This window comes from Pseudomyrmex gracilis, unplaced genomic scaffold (genome assembly GCF_002006095.1).
Source record: "Pseudomyrmex gracilis isolate BER0280 unplaced genomic scaffold, ASM200609v1 scaffold_5, whole genome shotgun sequence".
Classification (NCBI taxonomy): domain Eukaryota; kingdom Metazoa; phylum Arthropoda; class Insecta; order Hymenoptera; family Formicidae; genus Pseudomyrmex; species Pseudomyrmex gracilis.
In genome coordinates this window covers 1,011,645-1,030,073 of record NW_018020589.1, presented here as the reverse complement: position 1 = coordinate 1,030,073, position 18,429 = coordinate 1,011,645, and the positions used below count along the sequence as shown (strand labels likewise).

Sequence of the window (18,429 nt, the reverse complement as noted above, 5' to 3'; positions counted from 1 at the left end):
TTCGAACAAAAAAAGAATTATTGACCAATCACAATCGAAGCATTGCGTTACTCGATCAATGCGATTGGTCAAAACCGCGACTACGAATTGACCATTATTTTAATTCGAAGAAACAACACCAGGCGGCGTTGAAAAACGTCGACATTTTCGTAAAAAATTTCTCGTTCCTTTCCCGTTTTCTCGGCAAACAGTTGAGGTGTTCTGGCATATTCGATTTGAAATCCAACGTGAACGAGTCATTTGAGACAGAATTAAAATTTTTTCATCTCTGTGATGAGAGCAAAGGTAAATTATTTATTAATTGTTACTAATATTTATTTGTAATTTTTGAATACACGCGCAAACATTTTGCTCACAAAATGCGAGTTGGAATCTTTGTAGTGTCACGAGGTGCTGGCACGTACAAAGAAAGTTTTTGCATTGTTTTCGAGATAAATTTGAAAGATAAATCGTAGTTGGTTATTGTGTAGCGCGCACATTATTTTAAACAATTTGACTTAAATTTTATTTCTCCATCATTCCGTTATTTAACATAACCTCTATCTTGAAGATTATAAATCAATACACGGATGTGAGTGTTAGAAACAATTTAAAGACCGATAACAATAAACGCAGTGTAAATAAATTATAAATTATGTATATTAGATTAATATTTATGCATGTGTAAAACTGAAATCACTTATTTTGATTTATAGTGGCGAAAGAAGAGAATGCGCAGGCTAAAGCGCAAGAGGAGGAAGATGCGTGCGAGGTCTAAATAAACGACTTTCACATATATTCTCTGTAAGCAGCAATTAATTTTGTGTATAAAAAAAAAAAAAATTTATAACATAATGTAACTGACACTCTCATTCTCATTTCTTTAAAATATTTCAGCTGTAGGAACAACATATTCAATCACTATGTTTCAATGTTGGACAATTAGCTGAACAAGATTGCAGCTGAATAAAATTCCCAAGACACACACATAAATGCATTGGAGAAGTTTTTCAAACGGAGAGAAATTTATACATGTACGATCTTGTATAATTAAATACACTTCGATACAACATTCTTGTAATATTTCTAGTTCTTTACCTGAATTCCTTTTCCTTTGGCTATGATAATTTTTAATTTTCTGACAAATTATAAAGTATCAACGTATACATATATGTTCTATGTACGTGTGTTTATAAGATTTTTTTATCAGCATGATTCATGTTCGCGTAATAAATAAAGAAAATGTTTAAAAAATATGTATAATACGCAAAATTCTTCTACAGATAAGAAGAAAGTGTACAGCGCTGTAGAAAGAATTGCGCTTTTTACACTGTGTGTATTTTAAACCTGCTTTATCTCAAGTGACATCGTATATCACTCATCATGCGTATATTGAAAAACTTACCTTGCATATCGCGGTTATTATGTAAATTTTGTAGTAATAATCATACGCAGACAGTAACATATTCGAAATTTTCGGAAAACAAAAAAGGAAATTGCTCCAACGAGAATGAAACGGAAAAGAACATTAATCATAACCTCACTGCAACAATAAATAAGTATGAGATTTTTCACGATGAAGCAGATGTTATCTTAGATGTTACCGAAGAGCAACGGAAGATAAATCTTGAAGATTTGGAAAAACAACAAGTTTATGATCCTTACGCAGATATAAATTCGACTCGTGAGTATAAACTGAATATTAGAGTTCAGAAATAGTAAACAAATGTGTCAATATACACGTATGTGTGTATATATACATATGTAAATATAATATTTATTATAATTTTTTTTCCAGATATTTCTATTTTTTATAAGAACTTAGAAATAATAATAATAGATATTACTTGTATGCAAATTTTAGGTGGTACTACTGGTGTAATTGAAATTGAGGAGCTTGTTACTCTATTAGAACGAGACAAGGCTAAGGATATTTTTGTTGCTTCAGTGCCAAAGGACTATTCTTATGTAGACTATATTGTTGTAGTGACAGCAAAATCACAAAAACATATGAGCGCACTGGCCACCTTTGTGCGCAAAGTTTACAAACTAAAAAAACACCCAACTGATTTAATACCAAAACTTGAAGGAAAACATTCTAATGATTGGGTGGCGATAGATTTGGGTAATAAATCTTAATTTTTTTTAAATTTAATATTTTGTCAAAATTCTAAGCATTAAGTTAAATCAAGTTACATTACTAAAGTAGACAGAAAGGTAGATTATTATATATAAAATATTTATAGCTATATTACATGTAAACTGTTTATATTGCAGGAAACATTGCTCTGCATATTTTCTCTCAGTCTGCCAGACAGCATTATGATTTAGAAACTTTGTGGACAGTTGGTTCTCAATTTGATGATAAAACTAATGAATCTGAAGACCTAAGTATAATGGATCAGTACAATGCTATTTTGGCTGATTTTCAACCAGCTGATAATGTTCAGTAATTATGTATTATGCATATAGTTTAATAATAAGCTGTAAGAGAACAAAGGAGAATTACGACGATAAGAAGATAATAAAAAGTGAGTTCGCGTGTAAAACACAGTGTTTTGAATTGCAAACGATAAAAACGTTTATACACAATAATTCCTCCTGTTTTATCATAGAGGCGCTGTAAACACAGCACTTTATAGATACGTAAACAGCAAGGACTTTCTAACCTTAAGAAATGTTAAGTTTTGTATCTTAACATTTAATAACATTTTTAATATGGAGCAGTAACTTTAATCTTTCTATTATAGACGGTGTGTATGTCTTCAATATTAGCCTTTTGCATATAATTGATAGATTATCTTCAATTTTGGTCAATCAAGAATTAATCACACTAATATTGAAAAATTTACTTTGAGATACACAAAAGTTTAGACATTTTTATTGTTATTTTATGTATTTCCAAAACTTGACAAAAAACTTTATATAAACTTTATGTAAGTTTTGACAGTCACTTTCGTAGATGCGAATTTATTTTAGTGCTTTTGTCTTTTTACAGATTAATTATAATATAAATAAATCGAGATTCTGATAAAAAATTTGTAGAAAATAATTATCAAGATCCCATCATGGATGTAAGTGCGTTGTTCAAAGCCAGTGTGAAGACTGTGAATCTGTGTAACAAGGAACTCGGTGTGTTGACAAACAACAAATTAAAAAAGCCAAAAACAAAAAGTGCTTTTAGCATGAAAGTGCAGTCAGTGGTCACACAGATTTTCAAATTACGTGAATTCCTACTCGAAAATCGCAAAGCCTATCTGAACTTTTCCAACTATTTGTCCAGTACACCGCACATGACTGACACAGAGCGTGATGAAATTGACATTGGCGCGCAACAGATAATGACCACTTGCTCGCAGCTCGTGAAGGATTTAAAAAGAGAGATCGGGACGTCTATGGAAGTCTCACAGCAGAACATCGAACATCGTGAGATCATGCTGTTGTTGATAGAAGATTATCTGAAGAACGTATGCAAGATCTACTCGGAGCAGAAAGCGATGCGCGTAAAACGTACGATTGAGATGCGGCGAATTGCCAAATTGCAGGCAGATACAAAGTCTGTGAATAAACTGTCAACAATGACAACAAAGAAGACAGATTCAAACGAAGAAAAATCGACAAACGATTATTACGGTAAAAACGATTCGAACGGGTCCAATTTGATGAAGATTGAAGAAGTCAATGGAGACGTTAGCACGTTGGCGTATGAAGAAGAACTGTCGACCGAAGACATTCAAATGTTTGAATCAGAGAACGAGCAATTGTATAATGAGCTAAGTTCTGTGGCAGAGGAAGTCAGACAAATTGAAAGCAAGGTGGTACACATCGCCGAGTTGCAGGAAATCTTCACGGAAAAAGTTCTAGATCAGGATAAAGACTTAGACAAACTAATGACTACTGTAGTTGGTTCAACGGAGAATGTAAAGGAAGCGAACGAACAGATTCGGCAAGCGATGAGACGAAACGCCGGGTTTAGAGCATGGACCCTCTTCTTTGTTGTTGTGATGGCGTTCTCGCTCTTGTTCCTTGATTGGTATAATCCCTAAAAAATTTTTTAGTTTGTTTTTGAAAAACAAAAAATAGGATATCTATTATGTATCTTTTCGAGTTTTTGATCATGATTTCGTTCAAATCTCTTTGATCTATTGTGAATTTTATATAAATGGATGTATGTATAATTTATATATATACATTATAATTAAATATATGTATATATATAATTTAGATACTATCTTTGTTATATAAATGTATATTTGTATATTCACTACTGTGCATTACTGTCTTCCTTTTTGTGAAAAAAATAGGAGGTTCTCTCTGTCTGGTAACAATGCGCGTAGAAAAAGAAGCTCTCTACATCTTTTTTTACTTTTTTTTTATTATTTCGATCAAAATCGACATTTTAATTGCTTTGAAAGTGTCGAAAAGAATCCGATAGTGTTTTGGATTATTTCCGACATGATTGTCACATTTTTCCGATGTTACTATAGGTATGTAGATAAAGCAGTAAAAAACAAAACGAAATCATTTTGATTGGATATGAGTCCGACAAGGTATATAATAGCGATCCTCAGAGATGTATATTTATAAAACAATGTTTATAAAGAATTTTAGTCTTTAACTATTATTGATAAGATTCATGATATACTGCAATTGTTGTTAGTTTTGTCGAAAGAAAATAAATTGTGATCAAAAGGAAAGAAAAAAGAGAAAGAAGAACACGTTTGCCAAAATATTTCACTTTATATTTTACTCCCACAGAAACATCATTTATAGTATATTTATAATTTACAATCAAGTCCCCGGCTATTTGCGTTTTTCATAAAGTCTTTTTTTTTTTTTCTTATACATTATCCCACTGTTTTGCATTTACTGACGTTGAAACTATATGAAAGATGGAAAAAACGTCACGTCATATTTATATACTGTGGACTTATGATTTTCACTCTAATATATTTATGTATAATATGGAAAAAGCAGACGAAAAAGAAAAACGCAAAACCAAACGGACACTTGATTGCAATTAAATTTGTATTACATATATATAAAACTTATTCTATCACCATTTATACACACACAGTTATGTACACGCGTCGTCTTCTACGTGATTAACTTATTGGTTTTTATATTTTTTATATCTTGCCAATTTTATTCTTGTATTATTTTGCACTTTTAGATTCGTTAATATGACTACTTTTGAAAAGTATTTTTATATTTTCACCGGAAAAGAAAACATTCCGAACATCGCTACATTAACCGAGTGGCAGGCAATTGTATACATTATATAATTGTATTATTGCACAATTGTATAATTATATAATTTGCACAGTCGATGTGTAGGAATTTATTATTGTCTGCGTTCAACAGAAGTTAGCGCTTCAGTAAGTGATTATCTGCAAAGGGATTTTTTTTTTTTTTTTGTTAATTTTTTGCAAATCTACACATATCTCATTCATAAGTAACAAGCACTAAAATAAGCAGCTATCTAAAATAACACTTAACTTTTTGAATTTTCAGAATTATCCTGTGCATCTCATGGCAGGATAACAAAGTTCAAAAGGTTAATAAATGCAGAGCATTATGTAACTGTAGAGCATATCTTTAAAAAAACTGAATGTTTAGCGGAACGGCAATTTGAAGCGCTTACCGAACGCTATTCTGCTCAACGCAGCCATTACAAAATTTTAACGGTCTGTTATCTCTTTAATTGTGAAAAGAAGATACTCATGTGGCATGCGCGCGCGCGAGTGAGATATTTCTTACAAACATACGTTCTTATATAGTGAAACTATATGACTTGTAGTTCACGCGCGTGCATCGCGATTTCTCATTTTTATATAAAATCTTAGAAAAATGTGTATAAGTATGTCGATACATCACTATACATAATTGTGTTTCTTTTCACGTACAATGATACATTGTCATATCAAATGCATAATTATATTTCTATCGAACATATAGAGTAGGTAAAAAAAAAAGGATAAATTAAGATTATTCACAAAAAATGGAATCGAGCGTTATTCAATTAAAATCGATATTATAAGTCGCTGTGCTCAACTAAAACTTGAGCATAGAAATAAATGGAAGTAAGTCTGATACTTACTGATTAATTCAGCAACGAAAAGGTTTAAAATAATATAAAATCACATAATTGCGAGTAAAAAGTTTCAGTCTGATTGCAAAATCACTTTGTTGTCTTTTGTCTTGTGCAAAAAAAAAAAAAAAAAAGAAAGAAAGAAAAGACGACGCGGAAAAGAAGAGACAAAAAAACCTAAAATTAAAGAAAATTTCTCTCAAACACTTGCCTCTAAGACAATATACTAAATGTAAAAATAATGAGCACTTCTTCTAACTGCGAAAAGTGCTTAATTTGGCATATAATTATATTTATAACGTGGGTGCTGGTCATATAGACAGATTTTACCCTCAATCAAACACTGAACTACCCACGTAGTAGATAATATCGGGATTTGCAACTTATTTGCACTGTCCACGGCCCATAACGGACATTTTGGATTGGACACTATCACTACGTTGCTTACCCCGGTTTCCATCGCTTCTAAAAATAAAAACAAAACAATATAAATTTTATTTACATACAAACAGATTTATATACATAATCAATGTATTTGTTAAATATATTTTAATTTAAACAAATAAAATACCTGAATCATCCACAATTAGAACTACCGCTCCTGCATTTTCGCAAACTTGTTGCCAAAATGTGACAAACCAGGTGTCATCCAGACGAGGAATTATTACAAAAGTATTTGATAGCGGTTTTTTCTCCCTTGCTTGGAATGCTTCTACGTAATTTTTTTTCTGCAAACTCCAGCCGATTGGAAGTGCTTCTTCAGCTGCATTCACTGTTTTTCCCTAATAACAAACATAATCGTATGATATAAATGTATTACACTGTGTGTAATACATTATCCAGCAATAAAATGATTTCGCGAGAGAGAAAAGAGGGGCGTTATTCTTATCTAGTCATTGGCGGCTGATTTATATGAAATTGTAACATTAACAAGAAATGTTGACTCACTTCTAAGCAACATCTGATGATCCACCTATGACTATATGCGGGTATACCAGCTGATAAACACCATATATTTTTCGCTGTAGTGTTCGGCACATTAGTAATCAGTTTTGTATTTTTATACTCATTTTTCGGAATTTGATCAAAGTCTTCATAGATTTTACCACCACCCGCTAAAATTTGTTCACGCAATCTGTCGCGCGCGAATGGTCGATCCATCCAGTCACCTTCATACTCAGTTTCGATTTCTGATTCATTTGTCTCTGTTTCTGTGTTATATGCCTGCGCTTTTATGTCGATGAATCTGAAATAAACAAAACAATATATAAATAAATAAAACAATATACATAACATAATTGATGAAAAAACGGAACTTATATATCTGATTATTAAAATTGAAATTGATTTATAAAAAAATAATAACAAAAATTCTGTGAGCATTTCAAATTTTTTTCCAAGTTGTAGATAGAATAAAGTATATAAACAAGTAATACAAAATACTATGAAGAGAAAAATACCTGTCTAATGATTCTACAGATGCGCATGTAAATATAAACGACATGTCTTTGAAAATATTGGATTTTGCAAGAGGAATTGGTCCGAGCGTTGCGATGATATGTTCATCTTCCATTTTCTTCTTGCTGCGTGGTTTACCTTTGATTCTGTTCAGCGGCCCTTTTGTATAAAGTTGATCGCACGGGGTACTGTGTATTTCTTTTTGCACACCTCTCAGAATGTATTCATAATCCATTTGCATTGCTGATTCGTCTTTTACTTCAATGTTTGAGTCGCTCGACATGACTTCGGAATCCAGCCACGCGATCTTTCCTTTTTTTTGTTTTCCAGACATACCGGATACTGAAGGTTCTGCTTTAACTTTGCTAGCTGACTCATCACCGACATTGCTCCTTGATTTAGGTGTCGAGAGGATAGGCGTACCGTTTCCAATTCGCTTCGAGCGCCGCTTGCCTTCTACCAGGTTGTCTAATGTTACCTGATTGAACGCTTTTGGAGTGGATGGTAGAGAGTTCTTGTCCTCCATGTCTTCTTTGAGTAATTGCGCCTGATCAGGCGACAGGAAAATGTTACGCACTTGCACCCGTAACCGTTCCTTATTATCAGTCTCCACTGTATAATAAATATCGTGGACGCTATTGCCACTCTTCGACGCTTGTGCATCGACTATAATACCGCAGGAATAATCGTCATCATCGGATTTGCTTGCATATACAGACAAACCCTCGCGCAGCATCTTTGGTATAGGTATCACAAACTCTGCAATCAACATCTTGCTTTTGCCGTCATAAAAGTTCACTTTGTATTTTGTTTTCAACCGGTCGACTACCGTACCAGGATAATAATTGTTGTCTGACCATTTGGCGAACACATCCTTGCCGATCAAATCATCGTCCAACACGTCACTTGGTGACGAGTTTGCTAAGACATTTATTTTACTGATCAACAATTTATTCTCTGTGTCCTCTATTTTGCTCTTTTTATCTAATCGAGCACCATCATGGTCTTGTAAAGAAGAATCTTTCCACGTACTTAAAACTTCCTTTTTATGCACACCATTAGTCTGTGTAGCACTCGGTTTTGTCGGTTTGCTCCGCGCTCTCTTCAGCGACCTACCTTTCTTCATACTTTTCGGCGTAGAGACTAGTTGTTCATCCTTCGTCGTTACTTCCGGCGTCGATGAGTGCATGTTGCTTTTTTGCAGGTGATCATATAGTCGATCATTACTAACGTTTACATAAGAATCTTGTACTGTACCTGTAGTGGCGGTCACGCTATTATTTATTTCCGTATTTAGCCTGTTTAAGATCACCATGGTAAGCAAACGGTGATTTTTCCACTCCTGTGTAACGCGTTCGTAAGCCTCGTCTATTTGCTTCTCTCCCACTGTCATAACATCTTCAGTGGACTTCTTTGCGTGCTTTGTTGGAACCAACGGCATTGAGAAGTGTGTACCACTCTTCGAGTTAAGTTTTAAGGCCAAAGAAGCGGCGCTAGATGCTGAACTAGATGAGCTAATAGATGACATAATGGACAGTCTTGACGGATTCAAAACGTAGGGCTGAAGATTACTGGTTACCGAACCAGGTGACGATTCTTTGTTATCTGAAATATCCGCTAGCGAGCCTTGGCTATCTTCATTCTTTTGCTTAGTTATCGACACAGACTCTATCGTGGCAGGCTCACAATTCACCATCGTTACTTCTTTACTTAAGAATTCCTTTGTGTTTTCATCTACATGTAAGATACACTTAAGTCTTACACACATACCGATTTCCCGCTCTACCTATAACAATATTTTTTTGTTTGTGATTAATTTGTATGAACCTTTTGAGATCTATTAGAACTTTAAAAAAAAATACTCAAAATGTTTTAAGTTTTTCGAGTAAAAAATTTTTTCGAAATTTCCCAATTTTTCAAAAACTAAGAATTGCACTAAAATTTTCTAATAATTCACATTTTTTCTAAATAACAAACTTATTTTCAATTAACAAGTATTTCAACATATATACTCTAGATATTAAAAAAAATTCATATGTAAGAAATTATCTAAACATTTATCTACTACTATTATTTACCTGCACAGCCTTGGTCAGTGCACTATTGTGCAAATCGGATTTGTTCTTCTCTTCTGTATTTGACATCTCATTATCGCTAATACTAATTACTTCGATGTTATCCAAGTCTTTAGACATAAAAGAGTTTCCTTTGTTTCTTATATTTTGCACATTGCCTTTCAACAGATCAATGTCGTTGAATGTGTCTGACTCCACACTGAGAGTATGATCAGTATCGCTGTGCTTGGACTCAGAGCTACCATTTATCAGCTTCTGATGACTCTGAGTAATCCTCGAGTCTAACGACGATTCTTTTGTGCTCTCTTTATGGCTTAAGTCGCTACAGGTTTTGCTTTCGTGAGAAAGACTCTTGTCGATGGCTCTTGTCGAAGTATGAAGCTCCATACTCTCTCCCAGCGAATCTAGAATTATTTTTTCGCGCGAGTCGTCCACAATTTCGACTATCTCCGGTTTTTCTTTTGAGTTCTTGTGATCGCAAATTATTTCCGACGATGAATCTAATACGATTTCCGTCATTTCTGTCTTCGACACGTTTGCATCATCATAAATTAGCTCCACGCTGGTCCGTGAATTGCTCGTTGTTTGTATCTCACTGGAAGTTTTGGTTTGAAAAGACGAACTTTTATTGCTATTATTAGCAGTCTTCGTGACAAGTTCACCAGGGTCTTGTTCCGCTTTATTGGCTTCTGTATCATCTTTTATTTGTACAAATTTATTAGTCTCATCTAAACTCTCATTCTCAGACTTATCTTTTATCGTTTCGATTGGTTTACTATTATCTTCAATATGCAAATCACTCTCATTCGCAGAATTTACGTTAACGTTAATGCTGTCATTCATACTGTTGTCATTCACTTTCATGGAAACGTTCAGATTTTCATCCTCCTTCATATTCTTCTCTTCGTTTTGGGATTGATTTAACTGTTCCTGAATTTTATCGTCATTCTTTGTTTCTATTATATCTTTAGATAAAGAGTCCTGAATAACTTCCTGATTATTTAAATCTTGAGTTCCTTGAGTTTCCTCAATTATAATATTCTTATCTGAATTCTTGAATAAATCTTGATATGAATCATTAGATTCGCCTGAAGAATTCTCTTCTTCGAAATCTCTCTTAGCCTTTGTTATAGTATCTTCTGTGGATGTTTTTTGAATTTTACCAGGTGGTTCATCAAAAAACTCAGCTTTACGTTTTAGACTTGTTACATCAATATTGCCGCCAATTGATTTTCGAGATGGGGAGTATATCAGAGGAGGTGTTCCCTGAATCACTTCATCATCATCAGAAAGATGAAGTGATTCATTCTCATTCTTTTCTGAACCATGTGTAATGCTAGATAAGTTTTTTTCAGTAACTTCTTTATCTTTGTCTTCACTTGCAGTTATTACATTTTGATCAGTCAACGATTCTGATGCATGTGAGGTTTGTTGAAGACTTATTTGATCAATTGATTTCTTTTGAGAATTATCCTCTTTATTTTCTACTAATGTCATCTTATTTTTCATACTTTCCTCTTCTTCAGAGACAATAAGATGGAAGTCTTGGCTCTCTGTAATGTTTGTTTCTTTTTGTGTTTCACTGGTTAGCCCTTTTTCTATGGAATTTTTATCAGTATCGTCATAATAGGTTTCTTGCGTGTCTGCTACACATCTATTTGTTTCCTCTAGATCTGACATCTTGGGCAAACTTGTGTAGCAGATAATCTAAAAATAAAATTGATAAACATAAATTATAAACTTTTTATTAAAAAAACTGTTATACATGAAAATTTCTATCTTAGAAAAGATATATTTTTTATTTTAAATTACAGTAAATTAAGAAAATTTTAAATATTTAAGATGCAAATACATCTAACAAAAAATCAATGTATATACTACAATGTAAATAATTTTTAAACTTGGCTATGTGTATATGTGTGTATATGTGTATGTTTATATAAGTGTACCATTATGTATAAACATAGGGAAAAAAGCAAAAACATTTTCAACATAAATAAAAAATTATATTAACAATTTTTTAGAATAAGATTCTCCATAAAATTAAATTAATTTAGTTTAAAGATTAAAAATTCTTTTTAATATTTTGTACTGTTTCTTGACCATCTTTTTCAAAGTGATGTGATGTTATTGAATATTTTGTTTATAATTTGGAGGTTACGGCAGCAATCATGCACTTGACAAAATATACACATCAAATAAAACTAACCGATATTTGATATATATATATATATATTTCTGATCTTCCTTTTAAATGATATTACTTCTGTCTCGAAATCAAACTTTCGCATTTGTCTATTGCAGTAAACGAGCAATTAACGTCGCACCGGTTGTTTCAAATCGGATTGTGGTTAATGAGTCTCCAATTACTGAGAACGCGATATGTAATGCACATACATATAAAACAAAACCACTTTCCGTTCAATAGCGCGAAAACCATCGAAGAAATCGAGTCAAAGATCTTGAATTTTAAATACACTAGAAACACAATTTTTTTACTGCTATTCGTTTACTTGCACAAGTTTGCGAAAGCGGTGAATACAGATGAATATTGCAAAGAGTGAGAATCGTCATTTTTTTAAGGAAGGTCGGTTTTTAATGGCTAGAGGACGCCACAATAAAGGTCGGTATTCAATGATCACATCAGAGAGAAGACTGAGGTCCACAAATTCATAGTCGTTTTTCAAATCTTAGATCCCGTCTCCAATCTCAAATTTCAGCTCTCAGGAAGTCGATTCTGTATCACGCAGTGTAGTGAAAATTACAAAAGTGAGCGAATTCACCAAATTATCTATGATCTCATTGGTCAACACCTAATAAATTAGCTCGCTTTTGTAATTTTCACTACATTGCACGGATACAGAATCGACTCCCAGATCTCGAATCTCCAACTTGAAAATTCAGTATAGTTGCTAATCATGATATTCAGTTTTTCATGACTGAGCAAGGGTATAAGGCTGCGTTTGGCTTTTGCTCCTCACGCGCAGAGGCGTGCGCCATATGTATGCAAAGAAGTATAAGGGTACGATCCCATGCACTGTTATTTTTCGCGTAACGCGTAATGCGTAACCAATCAGAGAAATTACGTGTACTAACATACAGCACGTAATCTCTCTGATTGNTTACGCGTTACGCGTTACGCGAAAAATAACAGTGCATGGGATCGTACCCTAAGGCTGCGTTCGGGGAGCACGCTATCAGCGCTATTGCGTAATTCTATCTTTATTGCTCATTAAGCCTGTTCTACATTGATCGCAAGCGCTAACGCAAGGAACAGGTCTGGTAGAATTGACGAATCGTATTGATCAAATCGGCCAATTGACCAGCGTGATTGGTCAATTCTACGAGATCTATACCTTGCGTTTGCGCTTGCGATCAATGTAGAACGGGCTTTAGATGTAAAACAAAGATAGAATAACGCAATAGCGCTGATAGCGTGCTCCCCGAACGCAGCCCTAGTTTGATGATTTGTCGGTGTGTACACACACGTAAGTACACGTCATTTTCTGGTGTGTGTTATAGCCGTGGCTGTTACAGCGTTTTTTTTGCAAATTTTCGTCGATGATACTTCGGCTCTGACGATCATTAACCGAAAAATTTTGAAAGTGTAATAGCAGATATGGAAGCATTGTACCACCAAACGAATAAATTAGTACAGGAGACTCAACACCTTTTCTCGCAGCTGGAGAAAAAGTCCAACGCGGATGTGCAGGATGTGAGAGAGGCAATAGAAAGTAAAATCAACCTTATCAACAGGTAGTTAAATTTAGGACATTACATTATTATAACGTTGTTTGTTGTCATACGTTGTTTCTGTGCGCAGTAAAATCAATAATATTTGGCGATATTTTTTATTTTTCTTTCATAGTAATTGCGAGCGGCTCGATGTGCTATGCCTCAAAGGTCCTGTGTCGCAGAGACAAAACGCCCGGATGAGAGTGGATCAACTGAAATATGACAGTCGTCATCTAACCGCTGCCTTGAATTCGTGGTACAATCGTATGATAAGACAGCAAAGAGAAGAGGCAGAGAGAGAAGCCTTGTTATCCAGGAAGTTTACCACCAACGACCATGTGGATATTATGATCGATCACACTGTGCAACACAATAATAGTTTACACAATGCTGTTCATGGTGTAGACGATTTGTTGAGTCAGGGGAGCAGTGTGTTGGACAATTTAAAATCTCAGAGATTAACGTTGAAAGGAGCACACAAACGTTTAATAGACATTGGTAATACGTTAGGTCTTTCTAACACCACCATGAGACTAATAGAGCGACGAGCTAGACAAGATGGATTTATCTTGGTTGGTGGCATGACTTTCACATGTATAGTCATTATTTTAGTAGTGGTTTATCTTACTTAGAAATATATATTTGACAGATATTATTTGTTATATTTTATAATTTGATATTTATTGTTAAACAAATAATGGTAGGACTTTAGTTGACAGATCGACACTTCAAATTGTGATAAGAAAAGTGCTTATATTTGATATGGTTTTGTGGGAAAGATTTCTAGATTTGAGAAAGCAAGTGTTGCTTGGAACAATACATACATATGTAAATACATGGACATTGTATATATATAATAGATATAAACACTTATAAAATGATATTCTTTTTTGTGTATGTGTAAAATATATATCTTATATCACAAAGTATAACGATATTTCCATTTTATTGGAAACATTGAAAGAAGTCTTTCTAATAATATACATATCTATATTTTATAAATGGAAAAATTTTAATATTGCTATAAAATATATAAAAATGTTTGAATTTCTAAAACTATTGTACTGTTTGTGATTTCATATAAAATTGGCCAATCATATTGATCACTTCAGCTTATCGAGCAACGGGATTGGTTAAATCCATAGACATAGAAGTCTGTCCTATATTAAGCGCAAGACGCAAACGCAATTGGCAGGTCTTGTGGAATTGACTAATCACATTGATCAAAGGTTTGTTCGCGTCGCACGCCCCCCCCCCCCAACATACTCTTACTTGCTCCAACGCGCTTTTTTTTTCACTGAAATTTCAATGAAACTTCAAAACGTTTTCAATGAAAAAAGTCGCATATATACATATATATATTAGATATATATTATATATAGTTCAGTAATTAGATATCTATTTATATAGTTCAGTGATTTTTCTTTTTTCTCTGTCACGTGACATTCCTTTAGTCACGTTTTTAAAGTCACGTTAGTTTAGTCTCTTGGGGCCCGATTCTCTAACTCACTCGTAAGAGAAACGTATGCGCAAACTCAAAGTTACGAGCGCTTAAATATAGAAAACCTATAGGAAAGTGTTCGTAACTTTGAGTTTGCGCATACGTTTCTCTTACAAGTGAGTTAAAGAATCGGGCCCTTNATCCCTGCCGTGCGATACACGGTATATGAGGTTGTGTGCGCATCCCCTCCATGCAACCTTTGTTACCGCGTGCCAGTCCCCTGGACAGTGGACACGCTGGACACTCCATGTGCGCCGTATAATTGTGGCATATCCACTTGCTTATGGTCGTGGCTCGTGGCCGCTCTCATTCTTCTCTCTGTTCGTAATTCGGTCTCAATAACAATGGAGGAAATGCTGAAAGATGCGCGATTTGCACATATCGCAAAAGATCCAAAATATCGTCGGATTCCCAAAGCTGAGAGGAAAGTGAAAATTGATCGTCGATTTAAAGATATGTTTAAAGACAAAAAGTTTACTTTAAAGTATACTGTTGATAAACGCGGTAGACCAGTCAATCAAACCACCACTGAGAATCTCAGGAAATTCTACGATCTGCCTAGCAGTGAAGATGAGGACGATGATGCACCTGAGGCATCCTCAAACGAGAAGAACGATAAAAAGAAGGGAACAGTAGAAAGTACCAAAGAAAAAGTAAGAGAAAATAAAAGTAAAAGGCAGAAAATAAAGAAAGACAAATTAAAATGTGAAAAAGAGTTTTTAAATAAAAAGAGTAAGGATGAGAATGTTGCCAATTGTTTTTTGAATGAAAATGATTTACCTGAGATGGAACTAAAAGAGAAATGTGAGCCACATTCTAATGAAAACTCTGGTGATGAATCCTCTGATGATGCTAAGTCAGCAGATAATAGTGAGGATGAATCTTCTGATAAAGATTTTTCCCAAGTAGACTTGGATGAAAACAATAAACAGCTTTTTAAAAGGAGAAAAGGTGAAACCAGCAAACTTACAAATGAAATTAAGGAAAGACTGAGAGATCTTACTGTGAATTATGCAAGAGGTGAAGGTGTCTTGTTGACTGATAGTTCTTCTGATGAAGAATCATCTGAAAATAGTGGTAATATAGAATTTAGTATATATTGTATTTACAAAATCACACAATATTTACTACAAAACACTTGTGATATAATACTTAATTTTTGTTTTATATATATATTATCTTTTTCAGATGATGAAGAAGAAATTGAACACAATTGGGGTGAACTGGATAAAGAAGCTGAAACAACAGATGAGATTACACATAGATTAGCCATTTGCAATATGGATTGGGATAGAATACGTGCTGTAGATTTAATGATTTTGCTAAATTCATTTTTACCCAGTGGTGGACTCATCCGCTCAATTACAGTAATAAAAATTATAATAATATATATATATGTATATAATGTCAAATTTACATTAAAAATTAAATAGTAAATATTTACAGTATAAATGAGTCATAAAACATTAAAAATTAATAACAGCAAATCCGAATGTAACAATGTATTTCCAATATATAATTATTTTAGATTTATCCATCAGAGTTTGGTCTGCAGAGAATCAAGGAAGAGGAGATCAGTGGACCACAGGAGCTAAAAATCGAAAACATTGATAGTGAAGATGAAGATGAAAATGAAGATGATGTATGAATTAATAATTTTCCTGTAGTGCTAAAAATAGTATTTTTTTGTTCATTGTGTTATCAATTTTTTTTTTATATATAGAATGAAGAGGGTTCGAATTATCATATGGAGAAACTGAGACAATATCAACTGAATCGATTGAAGTATTACTATGCTGTTGCTGAGTTTGATTCTGCAGAAACAGCAAATAAAGTTTACACGGAATGTGACGGTATAGAATATGAATCGACTGCGACTAGATTAGATCTCAGATTTGTACCAGAAGACATGGCATTTGACCAGGTATTTGCTAAGATTACAAAAAATACTAGTTATGTTAAAAGTTTAAGATGCATATAGATTTTTCTCATGTTGCGCTTCTTGAAGGAACCGAAAGAAGTATGTACTGAAATACCTGAGAAATATGAACCGAGACATTTTACAACGACGGCTTTGCAACAAGTTAAAGTCGAGCTAACGTGGGACGAAACAAATTTGGACAGGCAGGAGTTTACTCAGAAGCTTAATTCAGGAAAGCTGCAAGATATTGATGAAAATGATTTGCAAACGTATCTGGCGAGTGGTAGTGACAGTGATTCAGGTATGACGTGTGATAATGACTGCCAATTTTTATTGAATTTATACTGAAGTCTGTATGTACACATTTATATTTTAGACACAGAGGAAAAAGAAGATATAACAGAAGAGAAGAAAACTGTAACTGAAGAAGCTACTGATAATTTAGAATCGGATGCAACTAATGATCCACTCGGAAAGTACAAATCGTTACTAAAAGCTATTGAAGAAGAAGAAGAGGCGAAGAAAAACAAAGACGTCGAATTGGAATTCACGTGGGGTTTAGGCACCAAAGAGAAAGCCGAGAAACTCGTTAAAGAGAGAATGAAGAATAAAGAAGAGCTCACACCTTTTGAGCAATATTTAGAGAAACGAAAAGCAAAACGAAAAGCTAAGAGAGAAGAAAGAAAGAAGCTCGATGAGACAAATAGCGATTCGGAAGATTCTTTGCCGCCTGATGTAGATGTGAACGATTCATACTTTGCAGAAGAATTTAAGAATGGCAAATCTCGCAGAAGAAGAAAAGATGACGAAGCTAGTGACACGGATAGGGAACAGGAAGAAAATCGACGTAAAGCTGAATTGGAGTTACTTTTAATGGATGAAGACGAAGATGGCAAAAAACACTTCAATATGAAAAAGATCGAAGAAAATGCTACCATGTCTAAATCTAAACGGAAACGTCTTAGTAAAAAGAAGAATGTTGAAGAAAAAGTGCAAGAAGATGATTTCGAAGTTAACGTCAAGGATCCGAGATTCGCTGCGTTATACACATCACATCACTTTAATATTGATCCTGCAGATCCACATTACAGAAAGACGAAGGGTACGGAAGCTTTGGTCAGCGAAAAGTTGAAGAGAAGAACTGATAACGAGCTTGTAAATGAAAATGTAAGTAATCAATCTCGATAACAATTGATATATTTTCTTCTTACTTTTGTTTTAAATCTTTCAGGATAAACAATTTAAGAAACCAAAAACGGACGGAAAGCTGTCGACAGAATTACAAGCGCTAGTTAAATCTGTTAAGAAAAAAGCACAAAATATTACACAGCCGATAAAAAGATAATACAATTATAATAAAGCATAATATATCTAGTGTGTGTATCAATTTTGTTAACATTAAAATAATTCTTAATTATACAACATAATTTATAAGAATTATTTTTACATTAAGGTGACATTGATAATACGTACGCTTTGAAGTTTTATAGTAGTAAAATAGTAAAATATATTTTTTGTACATAAAACAATATATAAACATTTAATTACATTATTGAATGTGACATTTTATCACAAGAAAAAGTCAATAAAATATTCGAGTTCTTTTGACACGCTGATGGTTTTATATTTAAACTTCCCCATCTAAAAAACAGCCAGTCAGCGTATCCGA

General features: G+C 33.7%; 5 protein-coding genes and 1 long non-coding RNA gene across 8 annotated transcripts; 5 read left to right on the top strand and 1 right to left on the bottom strand.

Annotated features, from left to right (window-relative positions):
- Window positions 1–157: 157 nt before the first annotated feature.
- LOC109857732 lies at window positions 158–1,053 on the top strand. The gene is made up of 3 exons (XR_002250538.1): window positions 158–285; window positions 696–783; window positions 877–1,053. It is a non-coding gene; the product is annotated as an uncharacterized LOC109857732 (long non-coding RNA).
- Window positions 1,054–1,190: 137 nt separating this feature from the next.
- On the top strand, window positions 1,191–2,432 carry LOC109858031 (mitochondrial assembly of ribosomal large subunit protein 1). Its single transcript, XM_020434911.1, has 4 exons — window positions 1,191–1,205; window positions 1,435–1,663; window positions 1,844–2,104; window positions 2,257–2,432. Exons 1-4 carry the CDS (start codon window positions 1,191–1,193, stop codon window positions 2,430–2,432), a joined length of 681 nt encoding a protein of 226 aa, XP_020290500.1.
- On the top strand, window positions 2,425–5,049 carry LOC109857299 (syntaxin-18). 3 transcript variants are annotated; one of them, XM_020433484.1, is made up of 2 exons: window positions 2,425–2,510; window positions 2,978–5,049. In XM_020433484.1, exon 2 carries the CDS (start codon window positions 3,048–3,050, stop codon window positions 4,023–4,025), a length of 978 nt encoding a protein of 325 aa, XP_020289073.1. In that variant the 5' UTR covers window positions 2,425–2,510; window positions 2,978–3,047; the 3' UTR covers window positions 4,026–5,049. The 3 variants fall into 3 exon arrangements, with proteins under 3 accessions (XP_020289073.1, XP_020289081.1, XP_020289063.1); XM_020433492.1 differs by lacking the exon at window positions 2,425–2,510 and adding an exon at window positions 2,576–2,732 and having other exon boundaries at window positions 3,025–5,049; XM_020433474.1 differs by lacking the exon at window positions 2,425–2,510 and adding an exon at window positions 2,576–2,732.
- A 104-nt stretch (window positions 5,050–5,153) lies between these two features.
- Window positions 5,154–12,163, bottom strand: LOC109857289. The gene is made up of 6 exons (XM_020433464.1): window positions 11,813–12,163; window positions 9,607–11,310; window positions 7,531–9,314; window positions 7,019–7,316; window positions 6,642–6,852; window positions 5,154–6,535 (listed from the first exon to the last, which is right to left on the bottom strand). Exons 2-6 carry the CDS (start codon window positions 11,281–11,283, stop codon window positions 6,342–6,344), a joined length of 4,164 nt encoding a protein of 1,387 aa, XP_020289053.1. The 5' UTR covers window positions 11,284–11,310; window positions 11,813–12,163; the 3' UTR covers window positions 5,154–6,341.
- An 843-nt stretch (window positions 12,164–13,006) lies between these two features.
- LOC109857594 (Golgi SNAP receptor complex member 2) lies at window positions 13,007–14,219 on the top strand. Its single transcript, XM_020434067.1, has 3 exons — window positions 13,007–13,091; window positions 13,210–13,359; window positions 13,472–14,219. Exons 2-3 carry the CDS (start codon window positions 13,223–13,225, stop codon window positions 13,968–13,970), a joined length of 636 nt encoding a protein of 211 aa, XP_020289656.1. The 5' UTR covers window positions 13,007–13,091; window positions 13,210–13,222; the 3' UTR covers window positions 13,971–14,219.
- A 767-nt stretch (window positions 14,220–14,986) lies between these two features.
- Window positions 14,987–18,243, top strand: LOC109857322 (ESF1 homolog). The gene is made up of 7 exons (XM_020433503.1): window positions 14,987–15,916; window positions 16,028–16,206; window positions 16,368–16,481; window positions 16,563–16,763; window positions 16,848–17,061; window positions 17,137–17,927; window positions 17,992–18,243. The coding sequence occupies exons 1-7, from the start codon at window positions 15,184–15,186 to the stop codon at window positions 18,103–18,105; spliced, it is 2,346 nt and encodes a 781-aa protein (XP_020289092.1). The 5' UTR covers window positions 14,987–15,183; the 3' UTR covers window positions 18,106–18,243.
- Window positions 18,244–18,429: the final 186 nt, after the last annotated feature.

Coding starts and splice junctions, on each gene's coding strand:
- LOC109858031 (XM_020434911.1), top strand. Junction 1,664..1,843: donor CGCAGATATAAATTCGACTC/GTGAGTATAAAC, acceptor TGCAAATTTTAG/GTGGTACTACTGGTGTAATT. Junction 2,105..2,256: donor TTGGGTGGCGATAGATTTGG/GTAATAAATCTT, acceptor TTTATATTGCAG/GAAACATTGCTCTGCATATT.
- LOC109857299 (XM_020433484.1), top strand. CDS start 3,048: ATGGATGTAAGTGCGTTGTTCAAAGCCAGTGTGAAGACTGTGAATCTG.
- LOC109857594 (XM_020434067.1), top strand. CDS start 13,223: ATGGAAGCATTGTACCACCAAACGAATAAATTAGTACAGGAGACTCAA. Junction 13,360..13,471: donor AAAATCAACCTTATCAACAG/GTAGTTAAATTT, acceptor TTTCTTTCATAG/TAATTGCGAGCGGCTCGATG.
- LOC109857289 (XM_020433464.1), bottom strand. CDS start 11,283: ATGTCAGATCTAGAGGAAACAAATAGATGTGTAGCAGACACGCAAGAA. Junction 9,315..9,606: donor CACTGACCAAGGCTGTGCAG/GTAAATAATAGT, acceptor ATATTGTTATAG/GTAGAGCGGGAAATCGGTAT. Junction 6,536..6,641: donor TCTAATTGTGGATGATTCAG/GTATTTTATTTG, acceptor TTTTATTTTTAG/AAGCGATGGAAACCGGGGTA.
- LOC109857322 (XM_020433503.1), top strand. CDS start 15,184: ATGGAGGAAATGCTGAAAGATGCGCGATTTGCACATATCGCAAAAGAT. Junction 15,917..16,027: donor AGAATCATCTGAAAATAGTG/GTAATATAGAAT, acceptor TATCTTTTTCAG/ATGATGAAGAAGAAATTGAA. Junction 17,062..17,136: donor TGGTAGTGACAGTGATTCAG/GTATGACGTGTG, acceptor TTTATATTTTAG/ACACAGAGGAAAAAGAAGAT.